At 50.8% G+C, this 25,475-nt stretch overlaps 3 protein-coding genes across 7 annotated transcripts in view; 2 read left to right on the top strand and 1 right to left on the bottom strand.

Annotated features, from left to right (window-relative positions):
- The window catches only part of MAPK8IP2 (mitogen-activated protein kinase 8 interacting protein 2), a 31,295-nt gene extending 19,292 nt beyond the window's left edge, over window positions 1–12,003 (bottom strand). For both annotated transcript variants that reach the window (XM_015246411.3, XM_031673594.2), the window contains exons 1-2: window positions 11,811–12,003; window positions 10,383–10,485 (exon numbers count right to left, since the gene is read on the bottom strand). In XM_015246411.3, the coding sequence (XP_015101897.1) occupies window positions 10,383–10,402 (20 nt within the window). In that variant the 5' untranslated portion in view covers window positions 10,403–10,485; window positions 11,811–12,003. The remainder of the gene's footprint in view (window positions 1–10,382; window positions 10,486–11,810) is intronic.
- A 54-nt stretch (window positions 12,004–12,057) lies between these two features.
- Window positions 12,058–15,677, top strand: CHKB (choline kinase beta). 3 transcript variants are annotated; one of them, XM_015246412.3, is made up of 11 exons: window positions 12,058–12,564; window positions 12,761–12,869; window positions 13,149–13,262; window positions 13,458–13,591; window positions 13,876–13,971; window positions 14,156–14,214; window positions 14,302–14,383; window positions 14,513–14,621; window positions 14,765–14,868; window positions 15,165–15,246; window positions 15,409–15,677. In XM_015246412.3, the coding sequence occupies exons 1-11, from the start codon at window positions 12,341–12,343 to the stop codon at window positions 15,481–15,483; spliced, it is 1,188 nt and encodes a 395-aa protein (XP_015101898.2). In that variant the 5' UTR covers window positions 12,058–12,340; the 3' UTR covers window positions 15,484–15,677. The 3 variants fall into 3 exon arrangements, with proteins under 3 accessions (XP_015101898.2, XP_072829909.1, XP_072829908.1); XM_072973808.1 differs by having other exon boundaries at window positions 12,138–12,564; window positions 13,425–13,591; window positions 14,765–14,804; XM_072973807.1 differs by having other exon boundaries at window positions 12,143–12,564; window positions 13,425–13,591.
- A 1,016-nt stretch (window positions 15,678–16,693) lies between these two features.
- Window positions 16,694–24,414, top strand: CPT1B (carnitine palmitoyltransferase 1B). 2 transcript variants are annotated; one of them, XM_072973806.1, is made up of 18 exons: window positions 16,694–16,928; window positions 17,284–17,423; window positions 17,726–17,903; window positions 18,119–18,220; window positions 18,399–18,536; window positions 18,633–18,710; window positions 19,601–19,708; window positions 19,817–19,862; window positions 20,529–20,724; window positions 21,079–21,264; window positions 21,345–21,450; window positions 21,547–21,663; window positions 22,091–22,255; window positions 22,330–22,464; window positions 22,560–22,712; window positions 23,278–23,391; window positions 23,855–23,947; window positions 24,087–24,414. In XM_072973806.1, exons 1-18 carry the CDS (start codon window positions 16,788–16,790, stop codon window positions 24,168–24,170), a joined length of 2,280 nt encoding a protein of 759 aa, XP_072829907.1. In that variant the 5' UTR covers window positions 16,694–16,787; the 3' UTR covers window positions 24,171–24,414. The 2 variants fall into 2 exon arrangements, with proteins under 2 accessions (XP_072829907.1, XP_006212619.2); XM_006212557.4 differs by having other exon boundaries at window positions 19,778–19,862.
- Window positions 24,415–25,475: the final 1,061 nt, after the last annotated feature.

Below are 25,475 nucleotides of genomic sequence, written 5' to 3'. Positions count from 1 at the left end.
TTAGTGATATTGAACATTTTTTCATGTGCTTTTTGATCATTTGTATGTCTTCCTTGGAGAGTTGCTTGTTTAGGTCTTCTGCCCATTTTTGGATTGGGTTGTTTATTTTTTTCTTATTGAGTTGTATGAGCTGCTTATATATTTTGGAGATCAAGCCTTTGTCGGTTTCACTTGCAAAAATTTTCTCCCATTCCGTAGGTTTTCTTCCTGTTTTATTTCTGGTTTCCTTTGCTCTGCAGAAGCTTGTAAGTTTCATTAGGTCCCATTTGTTTATTCTTGCTTTTATTTCTTCTAGGAGAAAATTTTTGAAATGTATGTCAGATAATGTTTTGCCTATGTTTTCCTCTAGGAGGTTTATTGTATCTTGTCTTATGTTTAAGTCTTTAATCCATTTTGAGTTGATTTTTGTATATGGTGTAAGGGTGTGTTCTAGCTTCACTGTTTTACATGCTGCTGTCCAGTTTTCCCAACACCATTTGCTGAAGAGACTGTCTTTATTCCATTGTATATTCTTGCCTCCTTTGTCGAAGATGAGTTGACCAAAAGCTTGTGGGTTCATTTCTGGGCTCTCTATTCTGTTCCATTGGTCTATATGTCTGTTTTGGTACCAATACCATGCTGTCTTGATGACTGTAGCTCTATAGTATTGTCTGAAGTCTGGGAGAGTTATTCCTCCAGCCTCTTTCTTTCTCTTCAGTAATGCTTTAGCAATTCTAGGTCTTTGATGGTTCCATATAAATTTTATTATGATTTGTTCTAGTTCTGTGAAATATGTCCTGGGTAATTGGATAGGGATTGCATTAAATCTGTAGATTGCCTTGGGCAGTGTGACCATTTTAACAATATTGATTCTTCCAATCCAAGAGCATGGAATATCTTTCCATTTTTTAAAGTCTTCTTTAATTTCCTTCATCAATGGTTTATAGTTTTCTGTGTATAATTCTTTCGCCTCCTTGGTTAGATTTATTCCCAGATATTTTATTACTTTGGGTGCTATTTTAAAGGGGATTGTTTCTTTACTTTCTTTTTCTGTTGATTTATCGTTAGTGTAAAGAAAGGCAACTGATTTTTGAACATTAATTTTGTAACCTGCTACCTTGCTGAATTCTTCGATCAGCTCTAGTAGCTTTTTTGTGGACCTTTTAGGGTTTTCTATATATAGTAACATGTCATCAGCATATAATGACACTTTTACCTCTTCTTTTCCAATTTGGATCCCTTTTATTTCTTTCTCTTGCCTGATTGCTGTGGCTAGGACTTTCAGGACTATATTGAATAGGAGTGGTGATAGTGGGCATCCTTGTCTTGTCCCAGATTTTAGTGGGAAGCTTTTGAGTTTTTCACCATTGAGAACTATGCTGGCTATAGGTTTGTCATATATAGCTTTTATTATGTTGAGATATGTTCCCTCTATACCCACTTTGGCGAGAGTTTTTATCATAAATGGGTGTTGAATTTTATCAAATGCTTTTTCTGCATCGATTGAGATGATCATGTGGTTTTTGTCCTTTCTCTTGTTGATGTGATGTATTACATTGATTGATTTGCATATGTTGAACCAGCCTTGTGTCCCTGGGATGAACCCCACTTGGTCATGATGTATAATCTTTTTTATGTGTTGTTGGATTCTATTTGCTAAAATTTTGGTGAGGATTTTGGCGTCTATGTTCATCAGTGATATTGGCCTATAATTCTCTTTTTTTGTAGTGTCTTTGCCTGGTTTTGGTATCAGGGTGATGGTGGCTTCATAGAATGAGTTTGGGAGTATTCCCTCCTTTTCAATCGTCTGGAAGAGTTTGAGAAGGACTGGTATGAGTTCTTCTTTGTATGTTTGGTAGAATTCCCCGGTGAAGCCATCCGGTCCTGGACTTTTATTTGTAGGGAGGTTTTTAATTGCTATTTCTATTTCCTTTCTAGTGATGGGATTGTTCAAGTGTTCAGTTTCTTCTTGATTCAGTTTTGGTGGACAGTATGTTTCCAGAAACTTGTCCATCTCCTCTAGGTTATCCAGTTTGGTTCCATATAGTTTTTCATAATATTCTCGTATGATATTCTGTATTTCTATTTTGTTTGTTGTAATTTCTCCAATTTCCTTTCTTATTTTGCTAATTTGTGCTCTCTCTTTTTTCTTCTTTGTGAGTTTGGCCAGAGGTTTGTCGATTTTATTTACTTTTTCAAAAAACCAGCTTTTGGTTTGGTTGATTTTTTCTATGGCCTTGTTAATCTCTATTGTATTTAATTCCTCTCTGGTCTTTATTATTTCCTTCCTTCTGCTGCTTTTTGGGGCTTTTTGTTCTTCTTTTTCTAATTGATTCAGGTGGTGGGTTAACTTGTTTATTTGAGATTGTTCTTTTTTGAGGAAGGCCTGTATCGCTATAAACTTCCCTCTTAGCACTGCCTTTGCTGTGTCCCATAGGTTTTGAGTGGTTGTGCTTTCATTATCATTTGTCTCAAGGTATTTTTTAATTTCAGCTTTGATTTCCTCATTGATCCATTGCAGACTTTCTATTTCTCCATGATTCAGTCTCAGAAGGTTATATGATTGCAGTAACTTCTTCTAGGTTGTCCAGTTTGTTGGGGTATATATTCATAATATTCTCTTGAAATCCTTTGTTTTTCTGAGGTATCCATTATTTCTCCTTTTTCATTTCTGAGTTTATTGGTTTTGTCTCTTTTCTTCTTAGTGAATGTAGCTAAATTTTTGTTAATTTTATTTATCTTTTCAAAGAGCCACCTCTTATTTTCATTAATCTCTTCTATTGTCTTCTTAGTCTCTGTTTCGTTTGTTTCTGCTCTGATCTTTATTATTTCCTTCCTTCTCCTGACTTTGGGCTCTGTTTGCTCTTTTGCTCATTCATCTAAGTGCAAGGTTAGATTGTTTATTTGAGATTTTTCTCACATCTTGAGGTGGGCCTGTATTGCCATAAACTACACTTTTGCTGTCCCCATAGATTTTGGTATGTTGTATTTTCATTTTCATTTGTCTTCAGATTTTTTTTATTGATCCAATAGTTGTTCAGTAGCATATTATTCAGTCTCCACATATTTGAGATTTTTCCAGCTTTCTTCTTGTAGTTGACTTCTAGTTTCATACCATTGGATTGGAAAATTGCTTGATATTATTTCAAGCTTCTTGAATTTATTGAGACTTGTTTTGTGTCTCAACATATGGTCTATCCTTGAGAAAATTACATATGTACTTGAGAAGAATGTATATTCTACTGCATTTGAATGGAATATTCTGTACAAATCTATCAAATCCATCTCGTCCAATGTTTCATTTAAGACCACTCTTTCCTTATGGACTTTCTGTATAGGTGATCTATCCATTGATGTCAGTGGGTGTTAAAGTCCCCGTAGCTGTCAGTTTCTCCATCCCTTTAGGTCTGTTAATTTATAAATAAATAAATAAATAAATAAATAAATAAATAAATAAATAAATAAATAAATAAATGTTTATGCTCCTCTGTTAGGTGCTTGTGTGTGTGTATATATATATAAATCATGTTATGTCTTCTTGATGAGTTGTCTTTTTTATCATTATATGCTGTTTGTTTTTGTCTCTTGTTCCTTTTTTGGCTTGAAGTCTACTTTGTCTGATATGAGTATGGCTACACCCACTTTATTTTGGCTGCCATTTGCTTGGAGTATCATCTTCCATCCCTTCACTTTGAGCCTATGTGTGCCTTTAGAGCTGAGGTGAGCCTCCAGGAGGCAGCACAGAATTCAGTCTTGTTTTTCAATCCATCCAGCCACTCTGTGTCTTTTGACTGCTGAATTCAATCCATTTACTTTAAGGGTGGTTATTGATAGATGAAGACTTAGTACTGCCATTTTCTCTTTTGTTTTCTGGTTGCTCTATTTCTCCATTGTTTCTTTTTTTCTTGTGTTTCTGTCTGCTGTTTTAGTTTAGTGGTTTTCTATGATTTTTCTCCATTTCTTTTGTTTGTTTCATATCTCTGTTCTAGATATTTGGTTTGTATAAAATGTCTCATAGATAAAATAGTCCTTTTTCAGTTGATAGCATCTTATCCTCATTTACCTCTATGGTTTCCATCATTTTCCTCTTCCTTTTTGTGTTTTTCTTTTATTGCTTCAAATTATCCCTTTTTATGCTGAGTTTTTGTTTTTTACCAAATTGAAGTAACTGTCATTGTTTTTTCTTCTTTTTCTCCCTTTAACCTTTATTTTATAATAAAGTGTTTAAAAATCTATTCTGATAAAGAGTTGTGATTTTCTGATTCTGTCTATTTATCACCTTGCTCAAAGTTTTGTGTACACTTCTCTTTTTATTTCTGGTAAAAGAGTTCCTTTCAACAGTTCTTGTAAGACAGGTCTAGTGTTAATTAACTTCCTTGGGTTTGTTTGTCTGGGAAAGTCTTAATTTGCTTCATATCTGAATGATAACTTTGCTGGATAAAGTATTCCCAGGTGACAGTTTTTATCTTTCAGTACTTTGAGAATGTCATTCCACTCCCTCCTGGCCTGTAGAGTTTCTGCTGAGAAATCTGCTGATAATCTATTGGGAGTTACCACTATTTTTCCCCTGGCTGCCTTTAACATTCTTTGTCATTGACTTTTGACAATATTAATATAATGTGTCTTGGAGAAGGACCTTTTCCATTGAGGTAATTAGCTATTATCTTAGCTTCATGGACTTGTATATCCAGTTTCTCCCTCAGGTTTGGGAAGTTCTCAGTTGTTATTGTTAAAGAAACTCTCTGCTCCCTTCTCCCTTTCTTCTCCTGGTGGGACATACCCATTACACTACTGTTACCCTTCCTGAAAGTTGGACAGCTCTCACCAAACTCATTTTTAAAATATCTTATTCCTCTTATCTCTTCTACTTGTGTTACTTCTAGACTTCTGTTTTTGAGCTTGTTAATTCTCTCTTCCATATGGTCTGCTCTATTTCCAATGTTTTCTACTGCATCCTTTATCTTATTTGTTGAGAATTTCTGTTTGGTTCTTCTTTAGTTTCAATCTATTTGGCAAAGTCTTCCTTCTGTTCATTAATTGTATTCCTGAGCTCACTGAACTGCCTAAGTTTTCTTGTAGCTGGTTGAGTTTCTTCATGACAGCTTTTTTTTTCTTAGTTTTTATTTATTTTTTTTATTGAGTTATTGTCAGTTTACAATGTTGTCCCAATTTCCAGTATAGAGCACAATTTTTCAGTTATACATGAACATACATATATTAATTGTCACATTCTCTTTCACCGGGACCGCTACTTTGAATGCTCTATCAGGTAGATCACAGTATTCCATGCCTTTAAATTTGGTTTCTGGAGAATTATCATTTTATTTTTGTAATACCATGTTACTGTGGTTCTTCATAGCGCTTGATGAGTTGTTTCTTTGCTGGCGCATCTGAAGTAATGACCACCTTTCTGTTTGATTCTGAACTGCCTCTGGCTATGTTTGAGAGTCAGTACTTTCTACCCACCGCCACCTCTGTCAGGAGCATCACCCCTGTGCCCTCGTTATTGCTTCTTGTAGCCCTGGCGTGACTGGTACCTTGCTGCTGCCAGTGTTGCTGGTGTTGCTGCCTTGGGCACCAGGATAGTGGGCTCTTCCATTGGGTCTGGGATCCCCTGGGCTCCAGCTCTGCCATCACTGGGGAGGGATTAGGTGGGAAGTAGCCAGTGTTGCACAGCTGTCTCTGCCATGTCTGTTGTATGGTTCACAGGATCTGCTGGTGCAGGTAGGGGGAATGCTGCAGGTAGAGTCATGGGCACCTCTGAAGCTGAAGACATGGAATCCTAGGCTTCACTGCCACTGCTGCTAGTTACCTGTGACTGCCACTGTCACTGGGAGTATGGAGCTGTGTGTGCCACCTCCCCTGCTACTACCAAGTTATCTGAGGCTGCAGGCTCAGCTGCTGCAGCTGGGAATCCAGGATTATAGGCACTGCCTCCACTATTCCCCCAGCTCCACCACCTCTAAGGGTTCTAGTCCATCCACCTTTAGATGCACAGAAGTGTAGAATTCTCCAGCATCCTGGTGTGCTGGACAGAGGTAACTTTTTTGGCATTGTGAATGTTTTATTGGCTGTAAATTGAAGAGGAGAGACAGGGAATTTCTCCCTCTGCCTTCTTGCTGACATCACTCCATGAAACTATTTTTATTTGAAAGAAAACTGACAAATAATGGTTATTCTGACTTGGGTATTTGGCAAACACTCTCCAAAATGAATAAAGTGGGCATGTTACTTCAAGGAAAACAACTGATAGTATTTGCTGCCAATGATAACATTTTTGCTTTTAAGAAAAAATTAGGTTTTTGGAAAACCTGTGTCCATCATCGTGAGCTTAAAGTTTCCCAATATTTATATGTTTTTCTGATTAGATTGGTGGTGGCATTAACAATTGTGATTTTTAAAATATATAATAAAATCTGTCAAAATTTGTAAGATCTACATAACTCAGTGAACCAGCATCATCCAAATGACCAACGAATGCATGATGCTTCAAAATTATGAATGACTAAAAGACCCACTCAACACGCAAGACAGACCAATGGACTTTAATGCAACAGAGCATGAAAAAGTTCATTGATATGGTTTCAAAGTCCAAACTGCAACTAACCTTTAAGAAACTGTCTCTCATCAAGTCTTGGTGTACTATCAACAAAGATCCACATTTATCTAAAAAAGCCAATTGAAAAGGTTTCCAACTACAAATCTAAGTGAGGCTGGATTTTCTTCATGTTTCAACTAAAACAATACATTGGAAGAGACTGACTGCAGAAGCAGCTATGGGGACCAGCTGTCTCCAACTAAGCAGGCAATAAAGAAACTTACAAAAATGTAAAGAGAAGGCCACTATTCTCATCAAATTTTTATTTTATAAAATAGTTATTTATGCTAACATCTGAGGGCTTATTATCATTTTAAGTGAATAAATAAATAAATCATTCCCTCATGCATATACCATACTTCTTCAAGTATTTAGTCAGAAAAATTAAATTCTGTCCAAGGAGAAAAATTAGGCTGGGCTCAGAACTGTTTGACTGCAATATTCAAGGACTGGGACACAATGGATTGATAAGCTGAAAGCTGTGAGAGGAAGAATTCGTGACTCTGGTAGGCTGAAAAAAATGGTCTCTCAAGAGATATCCATGTTCTAACGCTTGGAACCTGTAAGTGTTACCCTATTTGGAAAAAGGATGTGCGCAGATTTGATTAAATCAAGGATTCTGCAATGAAGAGATTATCCTGGATTATCCAGGTTGGCCCTAAATACCATCGCAGCATCTTTATAAGAGAGAATGAGGGAGATTGCACAGACAGGAGAGATGGAAGCAATGACGGCCATGGAGCCAGAGACGAGTGATGCAGACACATGCTAAGTAAAGCCCGCATCTACCAGAGCAGCAAGGAGTGGATCCTCCCTTAGAGCCTCTAGAGAGTGCAGCCTTACCAACACAACAATTTCAGCCCAGTGACAGTGACTTCAGGCCCAAAGACTTAGGTATAAGTGGTTTGTTCAGGAAGTGATTCCAGGAAACATAAATGGAGTAGGGGAAGAGTGAGACAGAAACGGAGGAATCAAAACATAGCACGGTCCTGAGGTTTCTGCTCTGGCTAACAGCACCTTGACTTCACCACGACCTCCTGATAAGTGTACAGAGTGCCTCCTAGGATTGTCCAACTACTCATCCACCGACGCCAGTCTCCAGTCCCTGAAGTTGCCCCCAGGGACCTAGACTGTGCTGGTAAGCAGACCAAGTGGGCTCCTGCTGTGTCAGAGAAGGCCTGGGCAGAAAATGCAAAGATACACAGCAGGTGCCAGAGATGCAGCTCTGTAAGTCCATTGCAATTAAAGGTGTGCTGAAGGCATCAGTCAAGACACCAGACCTTGCACCCAATAGATCTACTCAGGCACCACACTAAGTCCACGTTGTCATGATTTTTTGAGCCAAAGTCTCGAAGGTCACATTTACAAAAGCCTTAACACAAGAGCGTTAGTAGAACAAACAGAGTCCCCACTGCTGCACCTGTTCCTGAGGCTGTAACTGATACTGGTTACCTCCTCCTCTAGATTTCCCTCACCACCAGCCAGCATTTCAGCTGGTCTATATGGCTTTCCTGGAGGGATGACTCAGACCTTCATCCCTGAGGGTTCTGAGCCCTTGGTTGCCTTGTCTTTGGCAGGCTGTGGCTGCTGTCACCACGTGGCATGGAAGCAACCAGACAGAACCAGGTGAACTCTACAGGCCAGACCAACTCCTGACTGCCTTATGAAGTAGTAGCAACCCTATCTACTCATAATAATCAGGATCTATTATCCCTTTCTCTTTTGCCTGCTGGTTCTCCATGAGGAGCTCAAAATGACCTGCTGGAATTTGCAGATTCAGGTTCAGTGGAGGTGTCCTCCCCTAGAATCAGTGGAAGTCCCCTCATGGAAGTGCTCCCCACCAGGGAGCCAGGAGGTCTAATTCAGCAGGGTTTAATGTTGCAGAGACAGAATGTGCAACTTGTACAAGTGGATTACTGAGAACAATTGCGGGGGACAGCTAATACCAACCCCTGGGTTCTTGGACTTGTGACTTTGTTCCTGGATCCATGTATTTTATCCCCTGGGGAACCATACGCTAGGCTCTGAGTTGTGTATATACTCCAGCTTCTCCGGATACTGCCCTAGAGCTGGGACGTTAGCTAAGTCTTTGTGAGGACATTCCTTCTTTCCATGAGACAGGCTGCTTGTAGGTAACACAGGATATTGGAGAAGCAGTGGTCCTGTGGCAATCCACACATTGTTGTGCGCTTCACCGTAAAATGAGTTTCTTGGCCCGAGGTTATACATTTACACATATATACATATACATGCTATACATGATCTTGTGTTGGTAAATTGAGCATCCTCTCAGCTGCCTGACAGTGATGCTACTCTGAGACCTTGTGGATAAGGAAGGCAAACGCATATCCAGAGCAGGTGTCAATTCCAGCAAGGATGAATCTCTCCTGGGTGGAAAGGATCTGCTGTAACCAACCTGTCCCTGAGTCATCTAGGAATGGTACCATATCAGGAGCTCAGCACTAATCTTGGCTGCTAACAGGTCAGACATTCATAGGCAGTAAGATTCATAGGCAGATAGATAAGCCTTGGTAAGAGAGTCCATGTTGGTGGGCACAGACTGCCACCATGGCAACTCCATTCATGGGTCCACCTTACAAGCATAAGGGTAGCCAAGGACAGAAGCTGGCTGCATCCATTCACTTTGCTGCTCAGTGACCTCTTTGCAATGGGTATTAACATGAGGCACAAAGATGCACACACTTGTGACCACTCCTATAGGTCCCTCTTCTTTCCCAGACCTCCCTGTCTCCAATATTCCCCTCTTGCTCTTCCCAGATCCCTGACTAAGCAGCAAGACATCTGTCTCGACCCAGAAGTTCAGTGCACATCTTCCTTAGGCCCCTGTTCTGTCCACTCCTCCCTGCTCTTCCCCACAAAGTGGGTATCCAAGTGTGCTGCCTAAAGCTCTGCTCCCTGGAGGAATTGTCCTCATTACTGTCCTTTAGAGCCACCCTGAATGGATGGTAGTGCAGCAGCAGTTCATTTTCAGCTCTTATCAGCACATCAAGCTGACCCATCTGTGAGCCAGACCTAAATTTTTCTTGCTGTCTGCTAAGAGAGAAGCATTGGTACAACAAAGTAGGCAATGTGGGGGCCACAGTAGCCTCTACAAATGACCAGTGCTCTCTGGACAGGCTCAGGTCTAATCCTGTTTCATTGTGCAGTGAATTGCTACTGAGCCTGCTTAACCTATTTGTTTGGTGGACCTGCCAATACCTAGCTCAGGACAGGCAGATGTGGTCACAGGGTCATTTGATGCCCCATAATCAGGCAGGCAGTCTCTATTTGGGACCAGTCTTGTGCCAGAAGCTGCTTTCCATTGCTGAGTAGTTCTTCATTGCAGCAGGCATGGTCTTGCTTCAGAATCCCAGTGTCTGCACTGCAAATCTCCTGTTGGAACCTGCCAAAGGTGCCACACAGGGTCCCTATTTACCACAAATAAGCCCACCGTAACCCACTGGTTCTGCCATGTGGCAGGGGAACCCATCCTCCAATCAGGATCTTCACCAGAGCCTTCCTTTTCTCTCCGCCCCATTCAAAACTGGCAGTCTTCCAAGTCACCCGATAAATGGGTCAGAACAGCACTGCTGAGTGTGGTACATGCTGACCCCAAAATCCAGAGGTGCATCAAGTGATAGGCCTCGTTCTTCATGATAGGGATGCAAGAGGCAATCATGTGTCCTTACCTTAGAGGTGGTGCCCTGCTTTGCCCTACAACATTGTACCCCTGGAAACTTCACTGATGACAGGCTCCAGAACTTCTGAGGGTTTATCTCTCATCCTCCAACATGCACTGTCTTACCTGGGACAGTGATTTGTCATTTCCTTCTTCACCGTGTCCAGTTAGCATGATGTCATCAATGTTATGCAGAATGTCCAGGTGTTCAAGGTCTCAGTGGAGTGCACTGCGACAGAAGGCACAAGTTAAAACAGCCTTGAAACAAGACAATGTGTATGTTTGGCTGTCCTCCCCACATGAAAGTAAACTGCTCTTGGAAATGTACTTTACTACTGGAAACTGAAAAGCATGTTCACATCCATTGCATTATCAAGTGTCAGAAGTGCATTATCAGTTTCAGTACAGATGTCTCAACTGACACAGCTGCTGACTGGGGTGCTATTTAGCTAAGTTTGTGGCAGTCCACCATCATTTTCTTGAATCCATCTGGATTTTGCAAGGGCCATACAGGTGAACTGAAGAGGAAATAACGGGGATTTATATCTTTGTAAGTGAGCAGTCTCTGCAACCCCACCTGGATCCCACTGTTGGAGGGGATGGGAGCTTCAGAGGCTCCCACGCTTCCTGCTATGATTTTTATTCCACAAGTCAGGGAGCAATATGCAGGCTCTGCCCACTGCTGGGTATAATTATCCAAAGTATGCACTGGGACCAGAGAAGTGACCACAAGACTTGGGTCAGGACTCCATTTATCATCTGACTTCCATAGCCCCTACCCAAACCAGTGGCTTCATGCACCCTGGCACACACCATCAGTTCATATCTTACACCTAACAGCCCTTGAAAGATCTGGGTAGTCTCTTTTTCAAAGTTAAATTCCTTCCTTTGTCAAGAGGCAATAGGTCCCTTGGGGAAGGACTGGAGAAATATTTTTTATGTGCTTATGGTGGCATTGCAGGATCCTTTCTGTAGGGGATCAAGCCTCCCTTTCAACCAGTGGGCTCCAGTCCAGGTCTCAGAACTGGCTCAAATTTAAGTAAAGAATGAGCAATCATGATTTTCTGCTGCAGCAACTGACTTTCACCTTCTGATCACTAATAGTTGGTTTCTTTCTTATTATTCAAATCAAACACCACTCGTCAGCTGCCCATCTGTTTTACCCCAAAGAACACTGAGATGCCCGTGGGTCAAGTCTTCCTGGTTGCCACTCCAGCTTGGAGCAGAAGAAACGCAAGGAGGCATTTCACACTGCCCCAGTGGGAAGAGACGTGAAGCAGCCCCAGGGGTCAGCTCCAGGGTGTGAGCCTCTCCTCCTGAGTAGATTTTGTAACAGATTTTATGTCTGGAGGCCAGAAGGGTAGTGGACTGGGGCTTGGAGACATTAGTTTCAAGCAGGGTAACAAGAGCCTCCTCTCAGAGGTGCGCTTCAACTGGCAAGGGAGTCTCAGCGGTGATTCGGGATTTAAGGTTACTCATCAACAAATCTGGCACCTACATTCTCCACCCCTAGATGTGAGTCACACACACTCTTCCCTCCCCGGTGTCACTCACACTCAGGACTCGCCACACACTCAACAGTCTTCCTTCCGACTGTTCCGGGGGCCAAATCTGTCCAGTGACAGGGCTTCTGCCGCCCTGCCTGCGTTGTCCAGTCCGCTCCGCGACCCTGGCGAAGGCCCACTTTGCCTCACCGGCATTTCCCCCCGGACACCCGGCAGCGGACCGGCCACCCGCCCACGTGACACGGGGCTGTGCCGCGAGCCTGACCGCTCACGGCGCTTCTGATTGGACTGCACTATTTCCTGTTTCCGGGTTACAGTCCAAACAGCGACGTGTCTTTCGAGTGGCCCCACCCATAGAGAGAGGCCATTGGCCTTCTCTCCAAGCGGGGCGGGACACAGCCTTCGGAAATAGCACCCGGAACAGGGTCTCCTAGAGAGCAGAGCAGAGTCGCAAAGAGCCGAATAGAGCCTGAGAGACCCGAGTACGACCCGAGAAGCGTAGGCTGGCCGGAAGCGGAGCCGAGCGCAACCGGAAGGAGCCGAGCGCGGCAAGGTGTTGGGCCCGGCTGAGCCCGCGCCATGGCGGCCGAGGGGGCTGCTGTGGCCGAAGGTGGGGCTGTCGGAGGCTGCTTGGCTAAGGACAGCTTGCGGCCGTCGAAATGCCCCGACACGGCCCCGAACCGACGGCGCGACTCGGTGCGGTCGCGAGACGCCGAGCGCCGAGCCTACCAGTGGTGCCGGGAGTACCTGGGCGGGGCCTGGCGCCGAGTGCGGCCGGAGGAGCTGAGGGTTGACCCCGTGAGGTGGGAGGTCAGGGGTCAGCCCCTCCTGTGCGCGGGCCGGGGTTAGGGCCAGGTCCGGCCCTCGGGACACTCTGCGTTCCTGTGGCCGGGGGGTGTGGCGGGGCCGTGAGTGGCAGGGGATCCCAGGGCGCGAGGGCTGGATGCGGGGCTGCTGGAGCGGACCGCGGGCTGAGCGCGCCCTGCTGTGGATCTGCAGCGGAGGCCTCAGTAACCTGCTCTTCCGCTGCTCGCTGCCGGACCACCTGTCCAGCGTCGGCGAGGAGCCCCGGGAGGTGCTGCTGCGGCTGTATGGGGCCATCCTGCAGGTGAGGAGGGAGTGAGCGCCGCAGTGGCCAGTGGCCCTAGCCGTCTCACTTAAGTGTGGCAGGTGGTTATTGTCCCCGCTGCGCGGTTGAGGACACTGAGGCTCAGGGGCTTAGTGTTTTGCCCATTTCGACACCAAAGCCTGAGCCCTGGAGTCTTAGGCTATAGGACAGGAAGTCCCCGCTGTGGTGGGAGGAGAAAGCAGACCCTTCTGTGTGTGGGCGCCACTTTGCCTCTGGCCCCTCGTGACTGTGGCCCCTTCGCTGTCCATCTTCCTTCAGGGCGTGGACTCCTTAGTCCTTGAAAGTGTGATGTTCGCCATCCTTGCAGAGCGGTCGCTGGGGCCCCAGCTCTACGGAGTCTTTCCAGAGGGCCGGCTGGAACAGTACATCCCAGTACGAGCTCAGCCCGGCCCTGACCTCCCCGAAGCACCTCCTTCCCCAGCCCCTACCCCCCTTCCCAGTGTCTGCCTTCACATCCCTCACCCCAGGTAGGGGATTTTCCCCAAGCCCTTGATTGCACCCCCCATCCCCCTACCCTTCCCCCTCCTGCCCCAGTCCCTTCACACTCTGATAGGTTCCTGGGTGCAGAGCCGGCCACTGAAGACCCACGAGCTTCGAGAGCCGGTGTTGTCTGCAGCCATCGCCACGAAGATGGCCCGGTTCCACGGCATGGAGATGCCTTTCACTAAGGAGCCCCACTGGCTATTTGGGACCATGGAGCGGTGAGTCAGGGGCCTCCTCGGGGCTCCTGCATACAGGCTGAACCTACATGCTGGCAGCTACTCTGCTAGCCTGTGGCTGAATGCATCCATGACTCTGTACAAGCGTCCAGTTGAGTGGATCAGGTGTCCCAGTGTCTATCCTGGTCTCTCATAGGACAGGCTTCCAAACGACTGCCAGACGAGTCATGCAGTGACAGGACGGGTGGGACAGCCTGGCCTGGGGTAGACAGGAGAGGGGTGGGGAGGGACAGCAGAGGGAGTGTACCCTATTCTTTGGGCCTCAGGTACTTAAAGCAGATCCAGGACCTGCCCCCCACTGGCCTCTCCCAGATGAACCTGCTGGAGATGTACAACTTGAAGATTGAGATGGGCAACCTCAGGTGAGGGCAGACAGGACGGGGTTGGTGGGGAGAGGGACGGAAGAGCACAGGAGGTGACTCCAGCCACCTAGTGGAGTCCTCCCCAGGATTCCTGAGGGCTGCGGTCAAAGCTGAGCCCACAAGAGTGGCTCTGACCCTCCTTTCGTCACCCCTGCTCAAGACCCATGCCCCTGTTCTCCTGCAGGAAGTTGCTAGACTCCACCCCATCACCAGTGGTCTTCTGCCACAATGATATCCAGGAAGGTAGGAGAAGGCATCTGAGTCTCCCAACCTAAGGTGAGGGGGACCAGAGGGCCCCGGAGTGACCAGAACCTCACCACATTCCCCCAGGGAACATCTTACTGCTTTCAGAACCAGAAAATGCCGACAGCCTCATGCTAGTTGACTTCGAGTACAGCAGTTATAACTACAGGTGAGGGTGAGAGGATGGCCTCCCGTGGGTCCGTTCCCACAGTGCCCTGGAAAAGCAGACCAGACCTTCATCTCTGCATCCCAGCTGCCCAGCATATTTAGGGACTGAATGTCCACCTTATTTCCCCAGGGGCTTTGACATTGGGAATCATTTTTGTGAGTGGGTTTACGATTATACTCACGAGGAATGGCCTTTCTACAAAGCGCAGCCTGCAAACTACCCAACCCGGGGACAGCAGGTATGTTGGCCAGGAGCTGGGGAGCTGGACCTGTCCTATGAGGGAGAAGGAAGGTGAAGTCTGGAAGGAATGGTGGGAAAGGGTGTTTACTGGGAAATGCTCCTCAGTCTCTCCATGTCCTGACTCTTGTCTGTTCATCTCAGCTCCATTTTATTCGCCACTACCTGGCGGAGGTAAAGAAAGGTGAGACCATCTCCCCAGAGGAGCAGAAGAAACTGGAAGCAGATTTGCTGGTAGAGGTTAATCGGTGAGGAAAGACGGATCAGGCAAGGGTAGAGCAGGTTGCAGAGGAAAGAGGGGCTGAGGAAGAGGCAGGTAGACTCGCTGGGCTGCAGATGGGGTGACAGTGCACAGTGAGAGCAGGAAGCGAGGATCAGGTCAGAAGCTGACGGGGAAGAAGAGTTTAAAAGCGGGAAGAATCAGGACAGGGTAGAGGGTAGGGTGATGGGAGAGAAGTTAGGGTTTTGAGGCTTGACCAGCCTCGGGGAAGGGGTTCAGGCAATGCCAAATGTGCTCTGAACCCCCTTGTCCTGCCCCCGTCAGGTATGCTCTGGCATCTCATTTCTTTTGGGGTCTCTGGTCCATCCTCCAGGCATCCATGTCCACTATAGAATTTGGTTACATGGTAAGTAACCCAGGTGGGTGAGTTGGGGGGGTGGGGAGCAGCAGGAGCCTTGGGTCCTCCAGATCTGTGGGCAGTCCCAGGTGGCTGTGGGCAGACTGAGGGGCTGTGGGGTACTAGTCCTAAGCTTTCTCACCAGTCTGTGGGGTGGGTTTCCGTCCCTAGGAGTATGCCCAGTCTCGGTTCCAGTTCTACTTCCAGCAGAAGGGACAGCTGACCAACTTCCACTCCTCGTCCTGACTCTCCACCCCCAACTCCTTGGATTTCTCCCAGAGCCCCCAGGGCAGGACCTTGGAGGGACAAAAGGGAGGCCCTGGGGATTGGGCTGAGCCCCTGAGTGAGACTGGGGTTAAAGAGGCTGACTCCTTGGTGGTCCCACTGCAGGCAACTGGACAGCTGTGTACCTTAAGACAATAAACTAGCTTCTTCCTTCACACTCTCCCAGCCCTACTCAGTACAGCACAAAGTACCAACCAAAGAGTGCACACAGATTAACAAAGTGACCACTGCGTGGAGCCTGTTTCCTCTCCTGAAAAGCATGGCTGTTGGGTGATCTGGGCTTGAAAGTGGTTACGGGTTCATTCTGCCAGTTGGAGCCCCTGCTCTCCCCCTCCCTGGCTCCAGCTTAGGAGTGACAAATTCTAGGAGGACTTGGGTGGGGGCCTGGGGAGAAATGGATTACAAAGAGGGCCCTTGGGTGGGCATGCCCAACCCTGAGCACTGGAGATCAGGGAACAGAAGGCACAGCTGACACACTGATGACCTTTTCCCTACATTGGGCTATTTTTAGCTCTATTGCCACCATCCTCACGTGAGACCTGTTGGGCCCCCCACCAGGTTCCCAGACCTTTGAGCAATATTCAGCTTGCAGAAACCCAGCCCCCCACTCCTGATTCCCACCACCAAGGGGGGTAGATTCTGGCTGCCGCCCCACATCTGTTCTCTCAACCCAAATTTGGGAGTGGATATCAGGTTCCTGGTGAGGGCGGGGCAGAGGTGGCCAGGCCTGAAGGACGTGGGGACACGGGCCAGAGCTACTGGCCCCACAAGCAGACAGGAGCAAACTCGAGCCGTGAGTGGAGTTGGGGGTGGTACAGGGCCGCTGGCCTGGGCCAGCGCTGGGGTGCGGAGGGGAGGGTGTGGGGAGGAGGGGGGTGTCAAGGATGGTGCCAGGGTCCCACGTGGTGGGGCTAGGGATACCCAGGCCCCGCCTCACTCGAGACCAGATCAGCTCCTATTCCGGTACTCCTCTTGCCCCCACCCCCAGGCTACTTTTCACTGTTCTCAGGACTCCTTAAGTTTTCATGGCCCTGAACCCCTCCCTGACCCCTGCACCACTGCATGAAGATTCTGCGGCAGTTGGCCAAGCTCAGGGTCCAAGGGTGGGGCCTCGGCTGCTGGGGCTGGCCGATGACCTGGCTCAGCGGGGTGAGGGGCAGGCAGGGCCGTAGACAGCGGCGGGGGTGGGGGGGGCTTCGGCGGGGGCTGGATGAGCCCGCCCGCGCACCCTCCTGCCGCCTCCCAGGTGCCCACCAACCCCCAGGATGGCGGAAGCACACCAGGCTGTGGCCTTCCAGTTCACCGTGACCCCAGAAGGGGTCGACTTCCAGCTCAGTCGGGAGGCCCTGAAACAGATTTACCTGTCCGGCATCAACTCCTGGAAGAAACGCCTGATTCGCATCAAGGTTGGCGCAGGTGGTTCTGGTCTGTTCCTCCCAGCAGGTGCAGAATAGAGCCTTCCAGGGATGCAGGAGCCAGGTGTGAGCCACTGCCCATTTCGGGGTCCTCCACCCCCACCTTGGTTGGCAGTTCTGGTGGGTGACAGGCTCCAGCAGTGCAGAAACCAGAGGGGTGCTCAAGGTGTGGAGGGGAGACAGGTGTACAGGAAGTGGCAGTGGGACACTGAGTAACCAGGTGCTGCAGGTGTGGTAGTGTGGAGGGGAGACACCAGACATGAAGGAGGAGTAAAACCAGGCAGAACTCATAGGCGCTGCTTATCCCAGTCCTTGCTCTGTGAGCTTGCTTGTTTCTGGCCCACAGAATGGCATCCTCAGGGGCGTGTATCCTGGCAGCCCCACCAGCTGGCTGGTCGTCGTCATAACAACAGTGGGTTCCTCCTACTGCAACGTGGATATCTCCAGAGGGCTAGTCTGTTATATCCAGAGATGTCTTCCCGAAAGGTAAGAAGCCAGGCCATGAGAGGATTGGGTGGGCTCCATGGTCAGGGTTCCTGATGGGCAGATATGGGACCACAGCCACGGGAGGTCATGGGGCAGCCCTCACCTGAGGGCAACCATCATCTCAGTCCCACTTCTGTAAGTTCACGTGTGATGCACTCAGCGGCTCAGATGTGAGTCCAGGGAGGCTTTTCTCCTTGGCGCCTCCCGTGAGATGGCTCACATCCATCAGGACAGCAGAATCAGAACTTCCCCAGGGCTGTTCTTGAGTGGACCCCCTGCAGTCCCCTCCCCTTCTCTGACAGATGTGGCCCCTACCGGACCCCACAGACCCGAGCACTTCTCAGCATGGCTGTCTTCTCCACGGGGGTCTGGATGATGGGCATCTTCTTCTTCCGCCAAACCCTGAAACTGCTGCTGTCCTACCACGGTTGGATGTTTGAGATGCATGGCAAGACCAGCTGCTTCACCAAAGTCTGGGCTGTGAGCAGAAGCTGGCGGAGGGGTTCAGGCATCTGGTTTGAGACCGCCCAGGGCCTCACTTTGGGTTCTGAGCTGGAGGGGACAGCCAGGCAGGGCACTGGTGGCTGGCAGGGTTTGTCCTGGTTCCGAGAGTCTGGGGCAGCTTCTCAAGTGGTTGCTAGTTTCCATTCTTTCCTCCAGCTTCCACTTTGACATTCTCGGCTCTGTACCCCCAGATCTGTGTCCGCCTTCTATCCAGTCGGCGACCCATGCTCTACAGCTTCCAGGCTTCTCTGCCCAAGCTTCCCGTGCCCAGCGTGCCAGCCACAGTTCATCGGGTGAGGGCCTGGTCAGGCACCCCAGTGGGCAGGGCAGAGGACTTGTCCAAACACGAGGGACTGTCCCCTGCAAAGAGTGGGCTTGAGAGGGAGCACTGGGGCTGGGGCTGGAAGAGGGTCAGGACTGAGGCAAGTGTTGCTGACTGACCCTCACACGGACAATGACTTGGCTGGACAGTACCTAGAGTCTGTGCAACACTTACTGGATGATGAGGAATATTGCCGAATGGAGGTGCTGGCCAAGGAATTCCAGGAGAAGACTGCCCCCAGGCTGCAGAAGTACCTGGTACTCAAGTCGTGGTGGGCAACTAACTATGTGAGTTCCACCTCATGGGCTGACCCTCACCCACCCTGGGTCCTGGCTGCCCACAACCCCACTCCGACCCAGCTCTAACCTCCCACCCACCCACAGGTGAGTGACTGGTGGGAGGAGTATGTCTACCTTCGAGGCAGGACCCCCCTCATGGTGAACAGCAACTATTATGTCATGGTAAGAAGTGGGGCTCCTGTGTACTCAGCTCTGTCCACAGCCCTGGTCTCAGGGCAGAGGAACTGGAGGACATCCCAGAGCCCTGGTGGTGGTTTCTGTGGGCAAGTAGGGGTCCTGGGATGAGGCCTGAAAGAAAGGGGAGATGGAGCGGGGCATATCCTGGAAGAATACTCAGAAAGCAGCTTACAGATGACGGCGGTACTGAGGATGTGGAGAACCCAGTAGACTCCAAAGCCTGACACTGTCACTCCCAGAGCAACTCAGGCTCACAGCGATGCCCAGCCCAGGCTCTGTCCCTCCCTTCCTTGCTTCCCTCGCTGGCTTTCCAGTCACGGCTTCCCAGCTGTCCTGACGTCATTACTAGGAAACTTCCTTAAGCACGTCTCCGTGTCACTGTACAAACACAGGGCTGCTTCTCAGAGCTCAGGAGGTCCCTGTTGGTCCCCGCCCCATGTGACAGGCTTTCTCCTGCTCCCAGTGTAAGGCTGTGCGCAACCAGCTGGGCCTCCCTGCTGCCCAGCCACAGGCCTCCACACCTTCCACTCCTGCTTCTAGAGCCCATTTTCAGTTGCGTGCTGGCCTTCCCCTCCTCCACAAAGCTGCCCTTCCAGAAACCTACCCGTACTTTGTCCACCAGAGGCTTTAAGCTATTTTGTAGTAATGGAACGCCTTTCTCAAAGGAAAATAAACAAAACATTAACAAACACACCGGGTTTAGAAAAGCAACTCAGGCTGAAGCTGGGGCGGGGGGTGACGTGATCAGCTGTGCCTTTCATCTCTGGCAGTTCACTCTCACAGGGTGTGCAGGACAGACTGCGGAAAGGGGACAGAGAGGTGCCACTGTGCACCCCTGTCACAGCCACCCTGCAGGCCCTGCTCTGTCACTGTAGGACTTAGTGCTTGTCAAGAACACAGACGTGCAGGCGGCCCGCCTGGGAAACGCCGTCCACGCCATGATCATGTATCGCCGTAAACTGGACCGTGAAGAGATCAAGCCTGTGAGTCGGATTGGGTTGAGGGTGTGGCCCGGAGAGGAGGCCGGGGTCTGAGCTGGGCCTTCCTCCCAGGTGATGGCGCTTGGCATCGTGCCCATGTGCTCCTACCAGATGGAGAGGATGTTCAACACCACCCGGATCCCAGGGAAGGACGCAGGTACGACCTTGGCCAGGCACCTGTGGGGAGCCCTTGGGATGGAGCCCCTCCCTCCCAGCTGTGGGCCCACCAGGGCTAGGTGCCCTACTGCCTGCTGGTCACCAGGCATCCTCGATTTCTCGGGGTCGTGTAACTGCAAAAAAGTCAGTTTTTGACCAATAGTAGATACATACTATTTAGAGGCACAGGGCCGGTGCCAGGACCCCGAGAGGCCCTGAACAGAGCCCCTTCCCTGCAGAGGCTCCCAGTGCGGGGAAGGTAGGCTGGGGTGAAGAGCAGCAGGAGGCCTGCCACTGCCCTGGCTGGGCCTGCCCTTCCAGGAGCCTGTGGGGAGGAGGGGTGGGCTCGTCCCAGGCAGGCTGAGCTGCAGACCGCATGTCTGATGCTGGGACAGCCTGTGTTATTTCCTAGAGTTTTGGTTTCCTCTTCTGTGAAATGCCTCACAGGACTGCTGTTGGCATTAAATGAGAAATACGGAAGCTCCCAGCCCAGAGCCTGGCTTAGTGCCGGCAGATTCCTCCGGGGAAGGAGGCCAGGAGGCCTGACACAGCAGGGTCTACACGGGCCACTGAGTGCGAGGCTGGTGGGCCGGTGCAGGGTGGAGAGGCGGCAGGAGGAGGGTGCTCCCTGCCTTCCTGCCTCAGCCCACCCACTGGCCTGTCGCAGACATGCTGCAGCACCTCACGGACAGCAGGCATGTTGTCGTCTACCACAAGGGCCGCTTCTTCAAGGTGTGGCTCTACGAAGGCTCCCACCTGCTCAAGCCTCGAGACCTGGAGATGCAGTTCCAGAGGATCCTGGACGACCCCTCCCCACCTCAGCCTGGGGAGGAGAGACTGGCGGCCCTCACTGCTGGGGGAAGGTACTGGGACCTGCAGGCAGGGATGGTCCTGGCTGAGGTTTGGGCTGCTGTGAGGAGAGGAGTTCGGCCCTGCCTGCCATCCTGGAACTCAGGGCCGGAGGCATGACCAAGGGAGGGCGTGGTGGCCCCAACGTCCTGTGTAAACAAGGGCCTGCGGCTGTGAGGGGTGCTGGTGGTAACGGTGGCGGGGTGGCTGCTGTGACTGTCTGGAGGTGACTAGGTGGGTATGGAGAGTGGGACCCATACAGAACAGCCCGGTAGCCCCATCTCACCCCAGCTCCAGGCCCTGCCAGGTCACAGGAGGTGCCCTCAAGCCCACAGTGACCCCACTGCTCTCTGCCCTCATGCTCTCAGGGTGGAGTGGGCGCAGGCGCGCCAGGCCTTCTTCAGCTCTGGCAAGAACAAGGCCGCGCTGGATGCCATCGAGCGCGCCGCTTTCTTTGTTGCTTTGGACGAGGAGTCTCATGGCTATGACCCCGAAGACGAGGCCAGCCTCAGCCTGTACGGCAAGGCCCTGCTGCATGGCAACTGCTGCAACAGGTACAGCAGCCCCAGGTCTCCCGCACGGCCCCTTGGGCTCCCCCGCTGGCCTCCGCGTCACTGCCCGTCTCCTCCCACAGGTGGTTCGACAAGTCCTTCACACTTATCGCCTTCAAGAACGGCCAGCTGGGCCTCAACACAGAACACGCGTGGGCAGATGCCCCTATCATAGGGCACCTCTGGGAGGTAACAGGCCCAGACGGGTCCCCGCAAGGCAGACTCAGGGTGGCGCCAGGGGTGGAGGTGGCAGGACGGCCTCTCAGCCCGACCTTTTCCCTGCAGTTTGTTGTGGGCACTGACGCCTTCCACCTGGGCTACACAGAGACTGGGCACTGTCTGGGTAAACCAAACCCTGTGCTGGCACCCCCTCAGCGGCTGCAGTGGGACATCCCTGAGCAGGTGTGCAGGCCAAGAAAGGGCAGGGACGGGTGTGCGAAAGTGACAAGTATCTGAGATGTTCTGTGGCCCTGTTCTTAGGGGAGGGGACAGGAGCGCCCCACGGCCCACACTGGCCACAGGGAAAACAGAGACCCCAGGGCCACCCGGGGGCTGGAGAAAGATGTGAGGTGTGAGCTCGTGTCTTGAACACCTGTCAGTGCCTCCCTCCCTGACAAAGTCCAACCTGGCCCCTGTGCTGATGCCCCTGGCTTGTCCTTTGTGTGTCCTCCTCCTGAGGATGTCGGGCACACCTAGGCCTGCCCAGCCTTGCCTTCCTCCGTCGCTGACTCTTAGGCCTCCTGGACATGACCCAGGAGTCCTGTTGGACGTGACCCAGGAGTCCTGCTGGAGAGCTCTGCCCTCAGCTGACCCCTCCATCTCTTGGCAGTGCCAGGCGGTCATCGAGAGTTCCTACCAGGTGGCCAAGGCGCTGGCGGACGATGTGGAGCTGTACTGCTTCCAGTTCTTGCCCTTCGGCAAAGGCCTCATCAAGAAGTGCCGGACCAGCCCCGATGCCTTTGTGCAGATCGCCCTGCAGCTGGCACACTTCCGGGTAGGAGCCCTGGGCTGCTGAGCAGGCAGGTGGCACCTGGTTCACCTGCGAAACTCCCCTTCTGTGTTCCCCAGGATAGGGGCAAGTTCTGCCTGACCTATGAAGCCTCGATGACTAGAATGTTCCGGGAGGGACGGACTGAGACTGTACGTTCCTGTACCCGCGAGTCCACAGCCTTCGTTCAGGCCATGGTGGAGGGGCGCCACATGGTGAGCCCCCCATGGCCTCGTAGGGAAGTGACCCCTTGGTCTCCTGCCGCCTCGAGGGTCAGGGTTACTCTTCACTGTTCCATTTCTGCCCCCAGAAAGCAGACCTCCAAGATCTGTTCCAGAAGGCTGCCGAGAAGCACCAGAATATGTACCGCCTGGCAATGACGGGGGCTGGGATTGACCGGCACCTCTTCTGCCTTTATGTGGTCTCCAAGTACCTGGGGGTCAGCTCCCCTTTCCTGGCTGAGGTCGGTGTTGGTGGGTGTGTCCTCTGTCCTCATGACCTCTCCTGATGGGTCTCAGCCTGTTTTCTGTCTGGCCGGCTCCCCTGAAGTTGCCCTGGATGGCTGGAGCCAGCTTTCCCGCTCTACACCCCACCAAGGCCTGTGGAACTGGCACTGGGCAGGAGCCTGCCCCTCGTGGAACTGGTGTTCTCATGGTGGGGTGGGCAGACAAACGTGTGATGTGTCAGATGGTGACAGTGCTTGTGAGAAAAGTGCAGAAGCTAGGAAGAATCAGAGCGTCCGGGTGGAGGGAACCTCGAGTGCCGACACTGGCACTGAGGCAGGGGTGTGGGGTAGGCGAGGAACAGGAGGGGAGGGGCGAGTCACAGGACTGAGGGTTCTGTGCAGACGCCGTGATGGTAAGAACAGACTGGGGGGACCAGGAGCAGCAGTCAGGAAGGTCCTGTGTTCCGTCCCTTCTGCATCCTCCTCCAGGACTGTACCTGGCTCACGTAGGTGCTTGGTCACCACTGTCTGCAGGGGTGCACTGAGTGCGTGGCATCTGATTGCTAGGGCCCCCCTGTCACAGGTACTCTCAGAACCCTGGCGTCTCTCCACCAGCCAGATCGCTCAATTCCAGATCCGCATGTTTGACCCAAACAAGTACCCCAATCACCTGGCTGCTGGCGGTGGCTTTGGCCCTGTAAGTGCCCCTGAAGGGCGATGGGTGGGCAGGACCCAGAGCTAGGGGTTCCAGTGGAGAGTGCAGGGCCTTGAGAAGGTCAGCCCGGAGGTGAGAACACAGCCCTGGACCTACCCTGGAAGGAAGGAAGCAGGTGCCTGTCAACCCCAGGAAGAAAAGTGGCTAGGATCCCACCCATGTCAACATCCCCGCTGGAGTGACCCTCCGTGGGGCTGCTGAAGTGAGCTTATGGAGTCCAGCTCACCCACCAGGACGTTCATGTGGGCTAGTTTGTCAGGGAGTCAGAGACCTCCCCCCCTGCCCCAAGAGAGAGGCAGTGATCTTGGCCTCCTGAGGGGACATGAGCTCCTGGATCCTGGGTTCGCACACTGTTTCGGGGGCAAGCAGAAGAAGGACAGCATTAGCTTGGACCTCAGATCTTTTAGGGTCTTGTTTACCTCTTCACCCCTCTTGCTGTCCTCAGGTAGCAGATGATGGATACGGGGTTTCCTACATGATCGCCGGTGAGAACACCATCTTCTTCCATGTCTCCAGCAAGTTCTCAAGTTCAGAGACGGTGAGTCTCTCCTGCCCCTTCTCAGCCTGAGGAGGGGCACCCCCCCAGGGCCCTGTCTGGCTGGGGAAGAATTCTTGCTTGTGGGAACAGAGCAGCAAGGGCCCGTCCAGAGGTTGGTCTGAGCTCTTGGCCCCCACAGAACGCCCAGCGCTTTGGGAACCACATCCGCCAAGCTCTGCTGGACATCGCTGATCTTTTCCAAGTTCCCAAGGCTGACCGCTGAGGGCTGGAGAAATGCCAGCTACCCTTTTGTCCCCGCGTCGTGGGGGAAGGGACCTGCAGTGGGACTGCAGACACAAGGGGTGGCCGTGCCCTGGTGCCCAGGCTCCAGGGACACCTCTGGTAGCAGATGCTCCCTGGGCAGACACTGCTTCCTGAGGGCTCAGGTGGTGGAAGTAGGGCTGGAGCAGGGAGGGAGTCTTGATTTTTTTTTCTTGCTAGATGCTAATAAAAATAAGGCTGTATAATTTTATTTTACCATTGAAGTACCTGTGTTTTGTCTGGGAACTAGGAGGCCCTCCCCCTGCTCTAGCTTAGGCCAGGGAGGTGGGAAGGGCTGAGGCAGGGAGACTATTTGTGAGAAGCTTCTGATTTGAAACGTGTCTCTTCTATCCACACTCACGTGTGCACTTGGAATAAATTCTTGCTTCAGAACCTTCACCTATTCCCTGGGGCCGCTTCTGTTTGTCTGCTGGAGAGTGGGGCCCACCCATCTCCTCCGGGCTGGAGCACAGCTCTGTGAAGGCCCCCGCCCCCTCCCAGGCATAGGAAGGAGCTGCCGTCCCAGGCCTGAGGTCTGGTGGCCAGGTGGTCATGTCTATGAAAGGGCACACAAGATAAACTGGAGCAAGGTCGGCTTTTCTATTAAAATAATATTAAAAGTTAACCAAAAATATTATGGAAAGTGTAAGCAGGCACTCAATTACTGTTGCTGCATTCTTGACTGGAATCTAGATCTCAGGACTCTGCTAGGTGCTAAGAACCACAACGTTAGGTAAATACAGTCCCAGGTTATGACACTTTTACCATAAAACAGTGTTTCTTAAGCACCCACCACTGACTGGGCTCTGTGCTGGGGATTCTGTGGTGAACACAGCATCACCTGCCCACGTGGAATTCACTACCAGGTGAGGCATGCATGGATTAGGGCACAGAGCAGCTGGCAGGGAAATCAGGATGTTTTGAATAACCCATTTTGAGCGCTACAGTGTGCTACACACTGGGATACATCCGTGAACCAAGCTGGCAAAGACAATCCCCCCCTGTGGGGCCTAGCATCTAGTGAGGGAGACAGGCAATAACCAAGAAGAATGCGTAAATTACATAGTATGTCAGACAGTATTAAGTGCTAAGGAGAAAAGGAAGAAAGGGGAGGGAGCAATGGGGGGGGTTGGCAATTTCAGATAGGGTGGCAAAGACCTGCAGGAAATGAGGGTGCAACCCATGTTGATACCTGAGGGCAGAGTATTCCTGGCCAAGGGGACAGCAAAAGCCAGCGCTTCCTGGTGGGAGGAGCCTGCTGTGGTGG

This window comes from Vicugna pacos, chromosome 12, assembly GCF_048564905.1.
Source record: "Vicugna pacos chromosome 12, VicPac4, whole genome shotgun sequence".
NCBI lineage: Eukaryota > Metazoa > Chordata > Mammalia > Artiodactyla > Camelidae > Vicugna > Vicugna pacos.
The sequence above is the reverse complement of the archived record's forward strand: the minus strand, read 5'-3'. Positions and strand labels throughout refer to the sequence as shown.